General features: G+C 44.5%; 1 protein-coding gene across 1 annotated transcript; it reads left to right on the forward strand.

Annotated features, from left to right (window-relative positions):
• Nucleotides 1–552: 552 nt before the first annotated feature.
• On the forward strand, nt 553–7,271 carry LOC144783237 (uncharacterized). The gene is made up of 5 exons (XM_078662320.1): nt 553–686; nt 1,846–1,953; nt 3,119–3,239; nt 5,357–5,397; nt 7,206–7,271. Exons 1-5 carry the CDS (start codon nt 624–626, stop codon nt 7,269–7,271), a joined length of 399 nt encoding a protein of 132 aa, XP_078518446.1. The 5' UTR covers nt 553–623.
• The last annotated feature ends 8,062 nt before the right edge of the window (nt 7,272–15,333 follow it).

The raw sequence follows: 15,333 nt of genomic DNA on the forward strand, positions 1-15,333 counted from the left end.
CCTATTTTTCAATCTCATTTTTTGTAATCAATACCAGGTCCTGAGAAGTTCTTTGTTGATTGTAACCTACATGGACATATTTTGCAATCTTTTACCAAGTCCCAGGCACATATTGAAGGTGTAATCTACCTGGAATGTTTGAATATTCCCTCAATTGCACTTCGGTCAGACACTCTGTAAAAACAGTTTATTTAATTTGACTCCAGTTTCATTCTCAGAGTGTCTTAACCCCTTCGATGCTGGTGACGGAACTGTTCCGTCATCAGTTACGGCTGAGCTGTGCTGATGACGGAACGGTTCCGTCACGACCGCGCCCTGTTCTGGAATGTCCAGCACAGGGCGCGGCTAACGCGCCGCACGGAAGCGGTTAATAACCTTTTTCCAATATTTTTTAAAAGGTTGAATCCAGGTCTTAGCTTTCCACACATAACAAATGTGTATTTCTATCCTCTGTGAACAAAAGGGAAGGAGAGATTGTATGGTTTCCTCACACATGTGGGATTTGATCCTATTTATATGCCAAAAGTGTTTCTCACTAAACATGCTTACCATTTTTTTTATTATAGGTTATTCTTGCTACTTTAAGTTTAATATCCAGTTTAACATCCAAAGGTTATTATGATATGAACGGAAGAGCTGTGATTGAATATGTGCTCAAAAAGTACAACCTCCTCACCAAAGAGAAAGTAAGCGGTAGATTTACTTATTTGTTTAAGTGAATGTGTTAGGGAACAGCAACCGTAGTCAGTCAAAAATAAATAAGGAGGCCTTTTAGCCCCCTTGTGCCCAGATGAAGCTCCTATGCCATAGAATATAGATCTGCAGTGTTTCATATTTGCCCCAGGTCGTGGAATATAGACATTGTGTCCCTCTATTTAGTTCCCATAGGCCCACCTTGACATTCCATGTTTTCCATTTGAGCCCAATGTTCCCCCACTACCACTCCAGTGTGTCTTTCTTCCTCCCTCGCTTTAAAGGTCCCCCTTGCTCCATCTATCTGCTTACATTTGCACCTGAAATAAAATGCTCAGACACCGTGGGAATGGCACAGGGTCCACAGCAGTGCTCTCAGGCAGTGCAGAGGCCTACCACACAATCCAGCCTATGAGAGGCAACTGATCATTAGACTTTACCAGAGCTTCTAGGGTGATTGGGCAAGGCTCAAAGGCATTTCGCTACTGCACTGAAATGATGTCACTGACAGTGCATTATCCTGTTACATACCCTTCTTTGCCGTTCAAATGCCTGACAGGCCAAACTACCAAATCCTGCACAAAGTAGCACAAATATACTTCAAATCATTATTTCACATCAACATTGTCTCCCAAAATGTAGTTCCTGGTATTCTTTTGTCCTTATTACGAGTAAAAAGTCCCATTATATAGCACATACTTCCCCATCAAGCGGTGGGGACAGGGTGCATGAGCAGCCCAATCCATGTGTTAAGGATGAGAGACTACCTTTAGGTGCCAGAGGTGCAATGTCACAGGTGTAGTGTCCCATGTATCAGGCGCTTACATATTATAAGTGAGTCCACCTATATATCTGCAGTATATGAATGCTATACCCTTCCCTGCCAAATTACTGAATAATTTATACTCTACAGAGCAGTGCATGAGAGCATAACCTCATTTATACAGTTTTATTTACATGTTTGAGGTGATTGTTTTTGCTTTCACATTTGTATTTAAGCCAAGAGATTTTTTTTGTGCTTGCAACTTGGATTAGGAAGTTGTAATGTTTTGAATCTCACATCTTTTGTCCCTCCATAAGGAGAGAAAATATAGTGAAAATGATGTGAAAATACATGTTACTTTACTTCGCTTGCTTTCCACATTTTCACAGTGTACTAGTCACATGGATCACGAATCTGATGTTGAGGAAGAGACCATCTGCATCCAAATCTCTCAGCTCCTCAATAAAATTGCATTACGCCATAGAAATACCGATGAGGTAAGTGAGAACAATGTGGAACAAGGTGGGACATTTAACTAGGAGTGTAGAAAGTATACATTGCAGAATAGCCAGAGAGTCCTTCTTTCCCAGGTGATTCTAATTATCCTCCACCTCACATACGAGCATGTTTTAGTAAAGCTCCCTCTGCTGCAGGGTTGTATGTAGCAAGCATGCAGGCATTTATCATGCCTGCCTTAACAACGTGGTCTGAACCACGAATGTGTGTTTAAAATGCATTCCTTTACCACACCAGTTGTGAGAATGACTTGCCTTAGGGAAAGCGCTGGACTTTGGAATAGTACAATTTAGTATTCCAACTCCAGTCTGCGCAAAAGTAGGGAAAGTGTTAGATTTAAAGTCCAACACTTGTTGTAATTACTTCCATTTTTAAAAGGATGCATTGTAAAGATGCATTCGTTATTTGGACCACGTTTTTAAGCACAGCGTGGTTCGAGATGCGATGTAAAGGTTGTTCCTCTGCTGCTGGGATGGAGATCTGCTGTCCCATGCGGTCCTCATTCCCAGTGTTTGCAGCATTCGGGGAAGATTGCTAATCAACTCCTATCTCATTCATGGCCCCTGGCAGGAGGTTTTGTATCTTCTTCTAAATAACCAGTTTGAAATGAGACTGAATGGTACATGAGTGATATTGCAAAACATTGCTACTCAATTTGCATCTAATATTTGCTATCTGCCCCATGATACATCAGGCACCAATATTTCACATCAACAGGGTCTTGCATTCCTAGCAATGGCCTTGCATACTCTGGCACATTGATAAAGATAATTCTATGAAGATAACAGCAGATAATGAGATCATTTGCAAAGTTCAGCTCACTTGCAGGGTTTTTGGAGAGTAAATGTTGCACACATTTTCTGCAAATAATATCTTCATTCTCCTTGGATGCAGAGCCACAGATTGTAGCATTAAACAAGGTTGGTGCTACATGAGTGTAATACTAGGCATCTGCCTTGGACACCATCAGCAAGTAATGGTATAAGGAAGGGGAAGAATCAAATGTAGCCCCATTTCCAGGAGAGGTGGACTTAGAAAATGGCACATGACCTTAGGTGCCAAAAACCCTCCCACCGGGAATGACTGTTTATTAGCCTTATTAAATGCTAATGATACAAATAACGCTTTTGCCGGTCTTTCTTGCAGGAATTTTGGAAAGAGATTTTGAGCTACATGCTGGAAGAGGACTATATTTCATCTGTGCCAGTTCTGTGCCAGATGCTACTTGTTGTGGATAAACGAGCAAGCATCAACTTTCAGAAATGTGGTGAGTCTTATGCATCCTACTCATTGATACTGTGGGATCGATCATAGAAGGTGGTTAATGCTTCCTCCTCAGCTCCCCAGATCACCTCTTACATAGTCATGATATGGCATGAGGTGAAAAGCCAGTCCATTTGCTCAGGAGTTGTGGTTGATTTATTATAGCATGTGGGTGTCCTTCTTTCAAATAACAGTTTTTGCTCTCCTTTTAAAGATATATGTATCTGTGCCAATGTTGCTGCTCTCTACATACTTTGTGCAGTTTGCTAGCCATAAAGTTACGTTCCTGTTGGTTTCATCTCTTCATCTGGTTAATGCTCTCAACCCCTGTCAACTGTCCCAGGTTTCCACACTCTGTGAGGCTACTCAGTCCTCTAATGCTCCTCTGCATACCTTGGAGTTTTTTTGCTCTCTTTGGAATTACTTCTGTCTGGTATGCTGATCAGACCCTTCTGGGTATGGTACCTATTTATACACGTTTAATTTTGTTGACAGCAACAGTGGTGTGTTTTATTCCTCCTTGGAGTTACTTTTAGTTATTATATTTTTCTCTGCAATGTTTCTGGTTCAACATTTTGGACCTCAGATCCAGACAAAAATACTAGTAATTGGTCCCCACTTGACTTATGGACCAAGTACACAAGGATGCCTGTTCAATGAGGGTAAGTGAAAATAACTATTTTGACTGAGTCCAAGGTTAGGAGGAAGATTTGCATCTGTGGGTGAGTACCTGTAATTGCAGACTGCATTTCCAGGGTTCCAATTAGCTCTCCTCACTCAATTTTCCATTGGCTGTTTTGCTAAAATGCAAGTGACCTGGACAGATGGTATCATAGTCTATTTCTTTGTCACCTGTGTTACGGGGTTGTGAGCAGAAGAGAACAGGCAATATGTGCCCCTATATTGCCTGCCTCACAGGTCATTAACATTATTAGAAAATGGATATGCAAGAACATGTTCTGGAGTCCTGGGGCCAGATGTAGGAGCCATTTACCGACCGGTAACGGACGATTTCGGCCGTTACCGACCGGTAAATGGGTTTTTGGTATGTAAGGGGCATATTTTACAGATTCGGTAAATTTACCGAATCGGGGAATTTACCGAATCTGTAAAATACAGAATCGGTATTTTTACAGATTCGGAATCTTTCATATGTAGGTGGGACTCTTCAGAGTCCCAAAGCCATTACAGATTCGGTATTTTACCACCCAATCCAATTGGGTGATAAAATACCGAATCCAGGTGTGCATGCACATGTGTGCATGCACACCTGTGCCATGTGACAGACAGACATGCCCTTAGGGCATGTCTGTCTGCCACATAGCACACATGACAGTATTTGGGGTGCTAGAGGGTGTCAAAGTGACACCCCCTGCACCCTTGCAAAAATCGGTATTTACCGATTCGGTAATTACCGAATCGGTATTTCCCATTGATTCCTATGGGCTTCACAGCCCATAGGAATCAATAGGAAATACCGAATCTGTAATTACAGTTTCGGTAAATACCGAATCTTAATGATTCGGTATTTACAGAATCTGTAATACCTACATCTCCCCCCTTCATATTTACCGACTCTTAAATACCGAATCGGTAAAATTCGGTATTTAAGAGTCGGTAAATATGAATTACCTACACCTGTCCCCTATTTTCTTATGGGTATCTGCTGTCACAGAATGACATGGTCCATTCAGGATGCAAAGCAGGTCCACAGCTCCTGCGGCATCCTCTCTTATACCACTGAAGACTTTTGCCCCGCAATGACAGCTGCAGGGGGGATCTGTGCATGACAGCTTAGGTCATTCCTTGACAGCAACTGCTGGGGTTCGGCGGGGGGTCATTCGGCGGGGGAGCATTGTAACACAGGACATCGCGGCACCTTACAACTCTAGCAGCAACCTTAGTGGTAGGAGACCTTTGCCAGTATCCGCAGTGATCTCAAAGTATCCACATGACCTCTAAAGCATCAATGAAATGTCACCCATCACCCCAGCCTCTTCTTTGCAGGTACAACTATGTGTCATAAGTGTGTGTATCAGCAATATATCTTGCTTTAGTAAGTGTTACTCAGTATTATATGAACTGAGTATGACACAGATTCTTTCTTTTGTATCTAAACAGCTAAAGGCCTTCCAATGCGCAGCCTGTTCATCAGACTACTAGTGAGTACCACATACCACCCCCACCATATTCCACCAGATCCCTTTTCCCAAGTTCTTTGCTGGCATTTCTATACAACTTGCCCATGAAGATCTTAAATTCAACTCAGCTTTTATCCATATGAATTTGATGGTTTTATTTCCAGTCTATTGGTTATCAGTACAACATATTGCTTACATTGTACAGAAACAGGCAACATGTGGATTGAATAGAAAACAAGTTAGCATTTACAGATACTTTAAAGCCCAGAGAGTAAGACCTGATGAAATGATCATGTTTTGAATACTTTGTTGTGGATTTTCAGGTAATTTCTTCTTATCCCCACTGGGATGTTGAAAGGGGAACCTCGGTGTTGGCTCTTCTCGAGCACCTGATTCCTGCAAACTACCCATTTCTAGTGGGAATCGTAAAAATGAAGATTCCCCCCCTGATAGCATATTTAGAAGGTAAGACACCAACGCATGAGCCAGTGAGCACACAAATTAAACAAGCATTAATGGCATTTAAACAAGCATTGACAAAGCCAATAATTCTTGTGTTCGCTACTAGCTTTTAGGCTTTGTTCACGCTTGTATTTTTTAACGGTTTTTGTAAAACTTTTTTTGTGGGAGGAGACATCAGGAACTCACCAAGATAAAAAACATATTGTCTAAAGCATAAAATATTGTTTTGGTCTTGAAAAGTCCACATTCCCATAGTAGTCCCTGGAACTAAATAAAAATACTCTGTGTGTGAATATACTCCTTGTGTAAAAGTAGAATGTCATCACTCAGTGAAGTTAGCCTAGGGCTGATTGGCCTATTGTGAATGCTGTGGAGGACGGAAGAGAATGTGTTTGATATGACACAATAGATCCGCGAATGAGGAGGTCTGTATAAGTAAGCAACAAAAAAAGAGAAAGAAATACACACAGTCATTTTTTGTAGCCGGTTGCTGCCATACTCCAAACCGCATCGACAGAAGCTTCATCCAATTTCTGGGTTCCTCCCTCATGTTGACAGCATTGGTTTGCTGAAAATCAGTTAGTGACAAAGCTTCTGCAATGAAGTGCTTCAGCTGTCAGACGCAGGCTTGATCACATAAAGAAGCGGTATCTTGAATCCATGTTTTAAAGTGCACATTTGCTCAAAGATTCCATGAACATAGAAAAAATACTTCTTCAATATATCCAAGGCCATCATGATTATTACACTTCTCACATCCGCAACAGGTCTTATATTTCAATTGTGACTTATTTTAACAATGCAGTATCACCACTTCTTCGAAATTATTGAGCTTGAAAAAAGACCACAGGTGGCTTCAATATAAAACACATTTATTAACACCAAACGTTGTCTCTACTTTTATATTAGAAGCAGGTATTAGTCAGGGTACATGGGAGGGTAGATTAGCCTACTTGGGCATAACATTGTTTGTATGAAGAGTAACGCTGAACAGGGTATTTCACCGCAATTAATATGTAGGAAAATGTAAGGACACTGGTTCAACCATTAGTTGCAGTTCAAAGAAATGTATTAAATGTTGCATAACTGAATTCTACTATGTGAGAATTTCACAGTGAGGGACATTAAGAAGAGTTGGTGATATTACATTGGTAGTAATGAATTGATATGTATTACTGTTAGGTTGCATACTCTTGTTTTCTGAAACACAAGACATATTTCAGCCTGTGTATACCAGATATCATGCCGAAGTGTTTTTAGATAGATATTACTTATTATAATTTCATTTAGGTGAATTATGAAGTGTTAAAATCATTTTGGTCTTGGATATAGTAAAAGAGTATTTCTCTATGTGTATGTAATTTTAGAGCAAGTATGCACTTTTAACTCTGAACTATGATGATGATCCCCTTTGTGATCATGGCTGCACCTGACAGCCGAAATGCTTAAGGGCACAAGCTCTGTAATACACTGATTTAAGGACTTAAGAGTAATATCAAGTGCACATGAATAAATGAGGGCCTTGAAATCAATTACTAGGTGAGGCTGAGCCAACAGACACATTTTTCACACTTTGAATTGTGTGATTCTACTTCTGCCAGTGCTTGGTATGTAAGCCCTTGGCATTTAAAATGCATCTTGAAGTGTACCTTTACTTACCTATATATCTTTTTTTCCAACTGCTATTTCAGCTTCAACGGAAAGAACCTTTGACTTGGCTCTGTGGAAATGCATCCTTGTTTCAGTAAGGATTATTTGCTAATGAATGTCACACATGACTCTTGACTCTTTGTTTTCTTCCATAACCACTCATTCAGAGTGAATATATGCAGATATTTAATTCACTCCTTCATAGTGTTGTTCTGCTACATGGTTGCAATATTTTCACCATATTTCTATTGTTTCTCTGGATTATGATCGTTTCTGTGACCTTGATTATGATTGGGCACAGAGGGAGAGAAGCCATACTGGGTACACAACATTTTCCTAGGCTGTAATATCTACCAGCAGCATTAATAACCTCTTTGGCCCAAGTTGACACTCAGAAAATTGAAAATTATGTACTTACTGCACCTAGTCCTGCATGCATCAGAGTGTATCCCCATGTTTTACTCAGGTAAATTACAGGCTCTGCTGTGATTAATCCATTACTCATAAATTTGACTGCTGTTGCACAGGGCTAAAAATATAGCCACACACTGGTAATCGGGTACTCTGTCTTTTTTTGTCCCCAGGATAGTCACAGTAGCACAAAGTTCTTTTTCTCCATGGATTGTCACAATATTTCTCTTCCTGCCCACTGCTTTTCGAATTATCAGTATGTTGATATTATGCAGTCGGCTTGGCACATGATCAGTGCTCCCTATCCTCATCTGAATTATCACTCTTTCACCGTTCCAGTTCAACCTTGTGATGGCCATATAATAGCTTTCCCCATTCATCCCTTGGTTAGCCCACTACTACTTGGTTCCTTTTTAATTCCCAGACAGTCATATTAACTGTATTTTGATGAGGTCATCACACTCCACTGTGCTTTTATAATGCTCCTTGTAGGAAAGTGGAATCTGACTACATGGTTGCCCCCACTTTTTCCCTGGTGTTTTGCTGGTTTTTGACTTATTTTGGTTGGGAACCTGCTAGTCAGGTCCCCAGCCTGTTTGCTTTCTCTTATAAATTGATTCCATGTACTTTAGATTCACTGCAGATTGGATTATAGGGTACCCTTATAAATCCATAATATATAGTATAATATGTACCCAGGGCATAGGTACCTCAGAGGCCTCCCAGGGGCTGCAGCATGTATTATACCACCCCTGTGAAGCCTTCCAAAATGACAAAACAGGTCTGCTACACCAGCCTGTGTAAGGTGGTGTATGCAGCCCTTACTCATATATAGGTTTCATATAGGTATCTATTCACTACACATATGAACCTATCAGTCACCCCTATGGCAGGCCTTATCAATCCTGAAGGCAGGGTGCTGGGATTTGTGTGAGAGGGTGCCCATACATGAGCAGAGTCCCTCTGCAGCCTTCGGAATCTATCTTCCGGGGTAGTTAGTGATGCAGCCTAGACCATATACTCTTAAGTGCGGTATAACCTCGTGGCTTCACAGGACCATGTGGTTTTTAGGGTAACTGGTATGGTAGGTATGATTCCTCCATGGTAGAACCACTAGTGTGGGGCACCGGGCTACCCGGTACTAGGTTTCCTTAACCCTGGCATCACAAAATGGATGTTGCAGCCACAGACATGAGTCTGGCCACCTGCTGCTGGACGAAACTCCAGCATGGGGAGGCCTGGACTATAGGTTTCCTGTCACAGGGAGGTGTAACCACCTCCCAGACAGGCTTTAGTGTATTGGGGCTGTGCAGGTGCACTCCAAGAGTGCTTTGAAGTCTGCACTGGGAGCACATTTGGTGTCCCTGTGTATAGCCCAGTTCATACCAGTTGCAGGGGCTACCAGCCCCTGCTCTGGCGTGAAACTGGACAAAGGAAATGGGTGTAGCCATCCCTCTTCCCAAACCCTCCCATAGGTGGGTCCCCAGAGTTTGTCCCACCCCTTCCTTGGGTATAAAGTAGGAACCCCTGACTACAGGACTTTAGATTTACCTGGACAAAAGTCTGATACTGAATCCTGGAACTTCGACGATCTACCTGACACTAGATGACTGAAGAATCTCTCTTGGAGTAAAGGAGTTACTCCCCTGCGTGGAAGGCACCAAAGATGCATCTGACCGGTTTGCATCTCTGAAGCTACCGCCAGACTCCAAAGAATTTGCAACACAGGAGGTGGGTTTCCAGACTTTCTTAGGCTAACCTGAGCTCCCAGCAAGGCTGAGACCGGTAGCCCTCGTGGGGAAAGTGGAACCGGAACCCCTGCACACCATGCACATTTGCAAGTGCATATGCTTCTTGGCGATCCTTGAGGCTGTCCTTTGGGTTACATGTAGCCCAGATCCCGAGCAGCATTTCCACCAAAGATTGTTGGCCTACACTCCAAGAGTGTTCCGTGAGCCGACCCTTTGTGTTTTCTCTCGAGGTACCTTCGCGATCCCTGGTTCGTCGACCTGTGGGTCCCTGAGAAGGCAACTTTGACTTTCCTTGGGCTTCCCTGGTTGCTCCAGACGTGCCCTGACTCTAAATCATTTGGTGAGTACCCTGGACCCTGCTAGTTCTCACCAAAGCATCTTTTCTCCTTCTGCGTGGGTTGCTGTTGCTAAGGCTTGTGTTCAATCCGAGCACCGATGCCGCAGCACTCAACATGCTTTGTGGGACAGCTCAAATCCAGCTCCTGGTCATCGCCTATGCCTCCGGGTCCTCATTGCTGCAGAGTCAAGCTTCACCTCTTCGCACCTGAATCACCCGACATCGGTGGGCCTCGTCTATCATACCCGTGTTCACTGACAAGTGACCCAGACTCTGTCACCTCTGCTTTCAGGTTCTTCACATCTTCGATCCAGGCTTGGATCACACCGGACACTTTCCTTCTTCACGGCAGCAGCACTTTGCAACAGGTCGCCATTGAAAACAACAACAATTCTCAACACCATTTGACACCTATGCACCCGGCTTCCATGGGTGAGGTAACTTGAGTTCTCCGGTGTGCCTGTGGGTTTTGGCCCTAGAACCCCTTAAGTCTAAAGGAGTTTGCTCAAAGTCCTCTCCTAAGTGTCCTTAAACTTTAAAATTTCAACTGTGACTTTCCCCATAGAAGCTAAGGGAGCTCGCAGCTGTGTTCATAAACACAATAGAACTTAAGTAAATAGCACAATATACAATGGACCCCACGAGGAGACCAAATCATGTATGTATGTATATATGTATATATATATATATATATATATATATATATATATATATATATATATATATATATATATATATATATGCCACGAAAGTTCCAAGAATTGATAGAACTGGAGAGACACAGCGGGGTTTCCAGGTGAGGGCTTTAATTCAAAATAGCATTTGGCATGACGCGTTTCAACATAATGTCTTCCTCAGATGCCTGCTTCGATATTGCTTTTCACGCCAGAGCACTTTAAATACCTCCCCTCGTTCTGTCATCAGTGGACAATCCAGGTGCACCGGTTTAAGTCCGTACAATCCCTGTAGCTGCGTCGGCAAACTACAGTACCCAGAATGCTCCTCTCACAGCAAACTGGGAACATGACATAGACCTGGTGCAAGTGTCCTTCATTGGGTCCTGGATTCAATCGGGAACGGGGTTCTTGTGCTCTGGAAAGCGCAATCCCCGAAGAAAAGTCTCTCACCTCTGGCCCCCAGTACGCCTCAGCCGTAAAAGTCCTTTTCCCTTCGAGCCTGGAATTAACAGAAACAGTGTCCTGAAACTCCTCCGTGCAGTCACGGACTGTAATGCACAGCAGCTGTTACTGGAGAGGGTTACGGTGGGTTGGAGGTTCCAATACCTTGGACGGAAAACAGATGCCGAAGCTGTCCCTGTAACTCCTTCCACTTAGTGAGGCGGGTCTCTTCCTAGCGCGCCCAGGACACAGCACGCACTTTATGCCACGAAAGTTCCAAGAATTGATAGAACTGGAGAGACACAGCGGGGTTACCAGGTGAGGGCTTTAATTCAAAATAGCATTTGGCATGACGCGTTTCAACATAATGTCTTCCTCAGATGCCTGCTTCGATATTGCTTTTCACGCCAGAGCACTTTAAATACCTCCCCTCGTTCTGTCATCAGTGGACAATCCAGGTGCACCGGTTTAAGTCTGTACAATCCCTGTAGCTGCGTCGGCAAACTACAGTACCCAGAATGCTCCTCTCACAGCAAACTGGGAACATGACATAGACCTGGTGCAAGTGTCCTTCATTGGGTCCTGGATTCAATCGGGAACGGGGTTATTGTGCTCTGGAAAGCGCAATCCCCGAAGAAAAGTCTCTCACCTCTGGCCCCCAGTACGCCTCAGCCATAAAAGTCCTTTTCCCTTCGAGCCTGGAATTAACAGAAACAGTGTCCTGAAACTCCTCCGTGCAGTCACGGACTGTAATGCACAGCAGCTGTTACTGGAGAGGGTTACGGTGGGTTGGAGGTTCCAATACCTTGGACGGAAAACAGATGCCGAAGCTGTCCCTGTAACTCCTTCCACTTAGTGAGGCGGGTCTCTTCCTAGCGCGCCCAGGACACAGCACGCACTTTATGCCACGAAAGTTCCAAGAATTGATAGAACTGGAGAGACACAGCGGGGTTTCCAGGTGAGGGCTTTAATTCAAAATAGCATTTGGCATGACGCGTTTCAACATAATGTCTTCCTCAGATGCCTGCTTCGATATTGCTTTTCACGCCAGAGCACTTTAAATACCTCCCCTCGTTCTGTCATCAGTGGACAATCCAGGTGCACCGGTTTAAGTCCGTACAATCCCTGTAGCTGCGTCGGCAAACTCCAGTACCCAGAATGCTCCTCTCACAGCAAACTGAGACATGACATAGACCTGGTGCAAGTGTCCTTCATTGGGTCCTGGATTCAATCGGGAACGGGGTTCTTGTGCTCTGGAAAGCGCAATCCCCGAAGAAAAGTCTCTCACCTCTGGCCCCCAGTACGCCTCAGCCGTAAAAGTCCTTTTCCCTTCGAGCCTGGAATTAACAGAAACAGTGTCCTGAAACTCCTCCGTGCAGTCACGGACTGTAATGCACAGCAGCTGTTACTGGAGAGGGTTACGGTGGGTTGGAGGTTCCAATACCTTGGACGGAAAACAGATGCCGAAGCTGTCCCTGTAACTCCTTCCACTTAGTGAGTGTGTTCAATCCGAGCACCGATGCCGCAGCACTCAACATGCTTTGTGGGACAGCTCAAATCCAGCTCCTGGTCATCGCCTATGCCTCCGGGTCCTCATTGCTGCAGAGTCAAGCTTCACCTCTTTGCACCTGAATCACCCGACATCGGTGGGCCTCGTCTATCATACCCGTGTTCACTGACAAGTGACCCAGACTCTGTCACCTCTGCTTTCAGGTTCTTCACATCTTCGATCCAGGCTTGGATCACACCGGACACTTTCCTTCTTCACGGCAGCAGCACTTTGCAACAGGTCGCCAATGAAAACAACAACAATTCTCAACACCATTTGACACCTATGCACCCGGCTTCCATGGGTGAGGTAACTTGAGTTCTCCGGTGTGCCTATGGGTTTTGGCCCTAGAACCCCTTAAGTCTAAAGGAGTTTGCTCAAAGTCCTCTCCTAAGTGTCCTTAAACTTTAAAATTTCAACTGTGACTTTCCCCATAGAAGCTAAGGGAGCTCGCAGCTGTGTTCATAAACACAATAGAACTTAAGTAAATAGCACAATATACAATGGACCCCACGAGGAGACCAAATCATGTATGTATGTATTTTGAATTTAAAAATTTGAATTTAAAAACATTTATACAGCGCTCGCATACCCAGCGGTTTCATGGCGCTAGTGGTGATCAGTGGACAGGCAACAACTGAGAAGTTAGGTCAGATAGGCTAGTGTGAACAAAAAAGTTTTAAGTTCTTTTCGGAACAGAGGGTAGGAGGGTAAAGTACGTAAAGTAACGGGGAGAGAGTTCCAAAAAGTTGGAGCCAGGACAGCGAACCTCGCTCCGCCAGCCCTCTGCTTTTTAAAGCGGGGGATGGTAAGAAGGGCCAAGTGGGCTGAGCGAAGTTCTCTGCCTGGACAGTATGGCTTGATAAGGGAGCAAATAAACTCGGGGGCAGTGCCCGATCTAGCCTGGTACACAAGGCAGCCGAGTTTGAACAGGGCACGCTCTCTAACAGGAAGCCAGTGCAGTGTTTTGAGTAGTGGAGTGGCCCGATGATATCTGGGGAGGCCGTGGATCAGGCGGGCCGCCTGATTCTGCACTAATTGTAGCCGGTGAGTCAGGTATGCAGGGGCTCCGTTATAGACTATGTTTCCATAGTCTATACGGGATAGTACCATGGCTAACATAATGATTTTAAGGGCTGAGGGGGTGAAAAAACGGGAGACCTTTCTAATTACCCTAAGGGAAAAAAAACAGGAAGAAACCACCGAACTGACTTGTGGGTGAACAGTGAGTTGGGGGTTGAGAAGGATTCCCAGGGTTTTTACTTTGGCCACGGGGAGTGGGGGGGTGCCAAGGGAAAGGGGCCAAAAAGAGGGAGACCATGGACTGCAGCCACCTCCGGTCAAGACCAGTTCGGTCTTATCCGGGTTGAGTTTGAGGTGGCTGCAGTTCATCCAATCTTGGATGAGGGTCATGATAGTTTGAACATTCAAAGCAGATGAAGGTGAGTGGGACAGATTGAAAATTAACTGGAGATCATCCGCGTAATTAAACACGGTGACCTCCAGTTGCTGCAACATAAAAATGAGGGGAGCAATATAAAGGTTGAACAAAAGAGGGGAAAGTGATGAACCCTGGGGCACCCCGCATTCTACTTTTCGAGAGGTCGCCTTAAAATCAGCCAGCCGGACTGCCTGAGACCTCCCAGCAAGAAAAGACTCCAGCCAGGAGAAGGCCAGGCCTTCTATGCCCGCCGCCCTGACACGGTTAAGGAGGATGGTGTGGCCCACCGTGTCAAAGGCGGCGGACAGATCTAAAAGAATCAAGGCTTGCGGAAGGTTGATGTCGATACCTTCACGCAGCTTGTCCATGACTGAGATGACCACTTTTTCTGTAGAATGCAGGGGACGAAAACCAGCTTGACGGGGGGAGAGGCAATGATTTGCCTCAATGTGAGTGCTTAATGTAGTGCTGATATGAGTTTCAAGCACTTTTGCAAGATAGGGAAGGAGTGAGATGGGGCGATAATTGGAGGGAAGGGAGGGATCGGCGTCCAGTTTTTTTAGGATAGGGATGATGACCGCCGATTTGTGTGGGCTAGGGACATGACCAAGGGTGAGTGAAGCATTAAGAAGGGTTAGAGGGGGGGTAGGGCAAGCCAGGTAAACTTCCTTAAGGATACTAGCAGGGGCAAAGTCCAGGGGAGAGCCTGATTTGACCCGATGTAGCAGAGGGAGGAGAGTGTCAGTGGTTAGGAGAGGGATTTTAGTCAGCTTAACGGTGGTGGGGGGGGGAAGGGTCAACAAAGGTGGAAGGGGGCGGGGGGATGTTTTGTTTAATTTTGATAACTTTGTCTATAAAGAACTCGTTGAGCGAGTCACAGAGGGATTGGGACGGGGGGATAGTAGCCGTGGCTCTGGAAGATGAGGCAAGCTCATGAACGGTGGAGAAGATTTCCTTCGACTGTGACTCCGCGACCATTATCCTGTTTGTGTAATATTCAGTTTTTGCTTCCAGGATGCTTTTTTTATAAGTCTGCAAGATGGCCAAATAGATTGTTTTTTGGGCAGGGTCGTAGGTTCTTCTCCAGGTTCGTTCAGCCCTTCTTGCGGCTAGTTTTTTTCTTTAAGATCAGTAGTGAACCAACGATTGGCTGCATGGGTCCGCTTAACTGAGAGCCGCCTAAGAGGGGCAAATTCATCGCCTGCCGTCGTGAGCCAGTTGTTAATAACGGCCAACTG

The sequence above is a fragment of the Lissotriton helveticus genome, chromosome 9 (assembly GCF_964261635.1).
Source record: "Lissotriton helveticus chromosome 9, aLisHel1.1, whole genome shotgun sequence".
Classification (NCBI taxonomy): Eukaryota; Metazoa; Chordata; class Amphibia; order Caudata; family Salamandridae; genus Lissotriton; species Lissotriton helveticus.